At 49.0% G+C, this 5,632-nt stretch overlaps 1 protein-coding gene and 1 long non-coding RNA gene across 3 annotated transcripts in view; both read left to right on the top strand.

Annotated features, from left to right (window-relative positions):
• LOC121926720 overlaps window positions 1–5,632 on the top strand; it is a 201,375-nt gene that overhangs the window by 75,310 nt on the left and 120,433 nt on the right. Inside the window, exon 1 of one of the 2 annotated variants that reach the window (XR_006103064.1) lies at window positions 5,268–5,507. The exons of the other annotated variant lie outside the window; for it this stretch is intronic. This is a non-coding gene — a long non-coding RNA (uncharacterized LOC121926720). Of the gene's footprint in view, window positions 1–5,267; window positions 5,508–5,632 lie in introns of those variants that run through there. 2 annotated transcript variants of the gene reach the window in all.
• SOX2 (SRY-box transcription factor 2) lies at window positions 585–4,428 on the top strand. Its single transcript, XM_042459930.1, has one exon. The coding sequence runs from the start codon at window positions 1,094–1,096 to the stop codon at window positions 2,105–2,107; it is 1,014 nt and encodes a 337-aa protein (XP_042315864.1). The 5' UTR covers window positions 585–1,093; the 3' UTR covers window positions 2,108–4,428.

The raw sequence follows: 5,632 nt of genomic DNA on the forward strand, positions 1-5,632 counted from the left end.
AAAAAAAAAGAAGGAGGAAAACAAAGGAACGTGGCAACCTCCCTTGCCTAATCGCTAGCCCACAGCCACCCATTGCAAAAGCTGAGCTGCACTTACATTTATTGCTAATCCATTCTTGGGCTGCTGACCTGTTGCTGTCTAGAGGCTCTCAAGGGCTCCCCTCCCGCTTTGCCCCAAAGCCTTACTTATGGGCTATGTATGTGTGTGTGTTTGTGTGTCTGTGTGTAGACAGAAAGTCCCTCCCCTTTTCATGCAAAACACCCCGCCGAGGCCGGTGCTTAGTGGAGGAGCCGCCGGGGCTGTGATTGGCCGAGCTGACGGCATTTATGCCTTTGACAAGCCCCCCATCCATCGCATGGAGGCTTGTCTATTAACTTGTTCAAAAAAGTCTCCGGAGTTGTCAAGGCAGAGAGAGAGAAAGAGGGAGAGGGAAAGAAAGAAAGAGAGAGAGAAAGAAAGAAAGAAAGAAAGAGTTGGACGAAAAGAAGAAAACAAAAAGGAGGGGGAAACTTTAACAAAAAATAAAAGAGAGGGAGAGAGAGAGAGAGAACTCCAAGGAGGAGGAAGAGGAGGAGGAGGGAAGAAAGAAAGTGAAGAAGGACTCTGGAAAGGAGGGGGAGAAGGAAAAGAAGAAGAAGAAAGGGACCAGGAAGAAGTTTCTCTCCAGCCCGACTTTGGCTTCAAGAAGGCGCCTTGGTGATGCTGCCCTTGAAATAGCCGGTCGGAGGGGAAAAGAAAAAGGAAAAAAGGTCGGACCGGGAACCATTTTGCCTCGGGGGGGAGCCCTCTCCCCTCTTGCCCCCCTCCCCAAGAAACCAAGGCCAAAGTGAGACCATCGGAGCTCCATCTCTGCTCTTCGGGCTCTGTGCCACCTCTTCCTTTAGACTTTCTTTTGCTCTGAGTTTGGACGGCTGAGAGGAGAGAAGTGGGCGCTGCTCTCTCTGTCTCTCTCTCTCTCTTTCTCTGGCCCTCGGTGTGTTGGGCTCTGGGATCCCCCCTCGATCCTGGTGGGTCCCCCAGAGCCCCCTGGATCCCCTGGATCGCCTCTCCAAGCTCTGACCCCGCCGCCGCCGTCGAGGCTAGACCCGCCTGAATGTACAGCATGATGGAGACCGAGCTGAAGCCCCCGGCCCCTCAGGCCCCTCCGGGAGGAGGAGGAGGAGGAGGGGGCGGCTCGGGGGCCCCGGGGACGCCGGGCCCCACCAGCCAAAAGAATAGCCCCGACCGTGTCAAGCGCCCCATGAACGCCTTCATGGTCTGGTCGCGGGGCCAACGTCGGAAGATGGCCCAGGAGAACCCCAAGATGCACAACTCGGAGATCTCCAAGCGGCTGGGCGCGGAGTGGAAGCTGCTCTCGGAGGCCGAGAAGCGGCCCTTCATCGACGAGGCCAAGCGGCTCCGCGCCTTGCACATGAAGGAGCACCCGGATTACAAGTACCGGCCCCGTCGGAAAACCAAGACCCTCCTCAAGAAGGATAAGTACACTCTGCCGGGGGCCCTGCTGGCGCCGGGCTCCAACGCTCTGGGCGGCGGCGGAGGGGTCGGGGGCGTCGGGGGCCCGCTGGGGGCGGCCGGGGTCAACCAGCGGATGGACAGCTATGCCCACATGAACGGCTGGGCCAACGGCGGCTACGGCATGATGCAGGAGCAGCTGGGCTACTCCCAGCACCCGGGACTCAACGCCCACAACGTGGCCGCCGCCGCCGCCGCCGCCCAGATGCAGCCCATGCACCGCTACGACGTGAGCGCCCTGCAGCAGTACAACTCCATGGGGGGCTCCCAGCCCTACATGAACGGCTCGCCCACCTACGGCACCATGTCCTACTCCCAGCAAGGGGCGGCGGGCATGCCCTTGGCCTCCATGGGCTCGGTGGTCAAGACGGAGGCCAGCTCCTCCAGCCCCCCGGTGGTCACCTCCTCCTCCCACGCCCGCGCCCCCTGTCAAGCCGGAGACCTCCGGGACATGATCAGCATGTACCTCCCGGGGGCCGAAGTCGGGCCCGAGCCCACCGCCCCCAGCAGACTCCACATGGCCCAGCACTACCAGAACGCCGGCCCGGTGCCTGGCACGGCCATCAATGGCACCCTCCCGCTGTCCCACATGTGAGAGAAGAGACCCGGCTGCAGAGAGGCCTGGGCTTGGCCGGCCTGGGTTTGGTTTTGGGGGGGTTGGGGGGCCAGATCGGCGAAAAGATTCCTGGGATGAACCGGTCTGAGTTTGTCTTTGGGGTGGGGCTCTTGCCAGATCGGTGAAAAGATCCCTGGGCTTGACCGTTTTATCCTTCACATCCCCCCCTCCCTGAGGCCTGCAAAGGCAAAAAGAAAAAGCCAGCGAGGCAAGGAAGAGACAGCCCAGAAAAGGCCTGCAAAGAGACCGACAAACTTTTCTTAGCGATCCCGAACTTTTCTGTCTTCCCCCCAAACCAACTCTTTTTTTGTTTTGTTTTGTTTCTTCTTTTTATTTTATTTTCTCCTCCCCTCCTCTTTATTTTATGTTGTTATTTTTTGTTCCTGGAAGGGGAGGGAGGAGGGACACGGCGACACTATTTTTGTATAGAGGATAAAAAACTGAAGGGGAAAGAGAAAAGGGGGGTGGGAATCACATGCAAAAAATCAGGACTCGCAAAGGAACGTGTGTGTATAGCTCTCTCTTCTTTTCTTCCCTTTTGCTTTGGACCCACCAAACTTGGCTGGACCCAAATGCCTTTCCTCTGTTTTCTTCCCTCCCCGCAAACGACCGCGAAGTTCCAGTGGAAATGATACTTTGCAAAAAAAATAATAAAAAAATAAAAATAGGGATTTTTAATTATTATTATTATTATTAAGAGGGGAAAACAACAAGGTCTTTATCAATAATCTTTAGAGGTAGACTCCAGAAAGGTGCGTAGGCAAAAAAAAGTGGGGAGGGAGGGAGGAAGGGAAAAGGCGAGCCGGGGAAGGGGAAATGTTTTAATATTTGCAAGCAACTTTTGTACAGTATTTATCAAAATAAACATGGCAATCGAAAAGTCCATCGTTTATATTAAAAAAGAAAAAAAGGACAGACAGAGAGAGGGGGGAAAAAACTTGAGAATTTGCCAATTATTTTTTAAATAAAATACATCAGAGTCTACTTCAGTCGCTGGAGAATCAGAGGGATTTATAGTAGCAACACACACAAAAAGGGAGTTGAATTTTTATTTTAAAACAAAGATCTGGAGGTTTTAATTGTTTTTGCAATTGTACAAAAGGCAAAATGAATCAATAAATAGAATAACTACTTGCATACCATTGAACTGGATTTTTTATATATATAATGAGAGGGCAAAAGTTTAGGGTGTACTAAAATAATTTTCCCTTTTTTTACCCATTGTTAAAAGCAAAACTGTCTCGCAGGCTCACACCTTTGTTTATTTAAAATAGCCCCTTTTGCTTCCAAACTTTATCCTGTTCCCCCTTCCCCCCCCCAAACGACAGCAAAACAGCAGTCTGAAATAACTGTGTTTGAAATATTTTCTTATGGTTTGTAATATTTCTGTAAATTTATTGTGACAATATTTTAAGTTCTTTTATTTTGTTTTTTGTTTTCTATTTTTATTTTTGTCCCTCCTCATTTCCTGTAGTTGTACTTTATAAAGACTCGGCTGTGTATTATCTGAAATCAGTCCTCCAGCAGTTTATGTATATATGCATATAGTCACATGTATATCTTCATATACATGTATATGTATATATACACACACCCATATATATATATATATATATATGAACTAATACCATCCTTATAAACAGGTACCTACCTATTCGACTTAAGTTTTTACTCCATTATGCACAGTTTGAGATAAATAAATTTTTGAAATATGGACACCGCAATGCTGCTCTGAGTCCTGGATTTCTTTGGAGAAAGCAGAATGCAATCTGGTTTTTAAAACTTCTAAACCCACGCTGCTCCAGGCCTAGTTAGAGCCGGGTTTTATGATTTTAAATTCTTTCTTTCAGTCTTTCTTTCTGTCTTTCTTTCTTTTTCTTTCTTTCTTTTTTTTTTAATTAAGATTTGTTGCCAGATCGGTTAAAAGATCGTTGGTGTTAACAGTAAGTTCTTAACTAACACAACAGTGCAAATGCGGCCTGGCAAAGGAGGCCAAGTTAGACATCTTTTGCTGAGAGAAGTGGAAGGGGACCCTATTTCTTTGGGGTTGTTTTGGAGTCGAGGCAGTCAGAGGTGGTAGCAATAGGAGTCGGAGTGAATCAGGACCCAAGGAAGGTTCCTCTGACTTTTTAAGAAGGAAAAAGACCACTTGTTGCCCTGAGGTCCCCCCAGAGTTGTTTCCTGGAAAACTGGTCTGTGAACCGGAGCAAGAAAGCGTATCAGCCCAGAAGAAGAAGATGCAAGCGAGGTCTTGACTTCTCTCTTCTTGATCTTCCTTCCGAAGCGAGGTATTGAGGAGAAAACGGGGTTCTGTCGAAGCTGTTGGGGGGGGGGTGAAAAGCGTTTTTGGGGGGAATATTTGCAACGCTCCCCCCCGCGGGGAAGATAGAGGGCGACAATGCAAAAAGGAGGAGTGGGGGGGGGCATTTGTTGAGTCGGGCACTGTGAAGTTGTGACTTGCTTAACTTTCATCCATCCATTCATTTTTCCCTTCCTCTAATATATTTGTGTATGGAAAGAGGGGAATATCCTATCCTTCTGTTTCTGAGGGGGGGGGGTTAAATCATAAATTGCAGCGGGCCTTTGATATTTGCTGGTGTTTGGTTCCAGGACTCTATTCCCAAATTGCTCAGGTCTCATTTGAATACAAAATGGTGTCTCTTAGGTGCAGAAAACACTGCAGGAATGGTCCCCTTTGAGCTTGCTTTAACTGCCCTGGCTCCTTGCTAGGGAATCCTGGAATTGTCGTTTTAGTGTGGCACCAGACAGAGAAGGCTAAACACCTCCCAAAACTCTCTGAGAGAGAAGGCTAAATGTCTCACAGAACTACAGTTTCCCGAGTCCCCCAGGGCAGTTCAAGTGGTCTCAAAGTGGATTGTTTCTGCAGGGTGCTTTGGACCTTCTCTAAAATGACAAATTCAAGGTCTGCTGTTGGAACTTTATATTTAAAAATATATATATTTTCAAGCCAGATGGTTGGATCCGTAAATAAAGAATGGAGGGCCGACTGTTTGTATGCCATAGGCTTCTGGGTCATCATTCCTCATCCAAAGGAAGGGAGACAGTTTTGCAGTGTTTTTTTGGGGGGGGGGGGGGAGAAGTTGTGAAAATCAAGCCTCTGTTGCTCCCAAAAAACAAGTTGCAAAGGAGAGCATCTCTCTTGCAGAGGGAGAAGTCTGTGTCACTTGCTGCTCTTTTTGAAACCTACTTTTTGAATGTCTGACTCTTTCCCTCCCGCCCCAAAACCTTTCAGATTGCTGTCCACCTGCTTGGTAGGTCATTCCCAGGGGATCGATGGGATTTAGGCCGCGATCCGCGATCCCTTCCGAGGAAGTAAATCCCGACGGAAACCAATCGGGTTCCCTTCCAGGGAAAAGAGGTACTGAAATTGGGGCTGTTCTTCTCCTCAGCAAATGTTTGAGGGCGGGGAGGGGAGAGTGTGGCGAGATGATGATGATGATGATGATGATGATGATGATGATGATGATGATGATGATGATGATG

Source organism: Sceloporus undulatus, chromosome 3 (genome assembly GCF_019175285.1).
Source record: "Sceloporus undulatus isolate JIND9_A2432 ecotype Alabama chromosome 3, SceUnd_v1.1, whole genome shotgun sequence".
Lineage (NCBI taxonomy): Eukaryota > Metazoa > Chordata > Lepidosauria > Squamata > Phrynosomatidae > Sceloporus > Sceloporus undulatus.

What these genes read in the sequence shown, in the direction of transcription:
- SOX2 (XM_042459930.1), top strand. Translation starts at nt 1,094, where the DNA reads ATGTACAGCATGATGGAGACCGAGCTGAAGCCCCCGGCCCCTCAGGCC.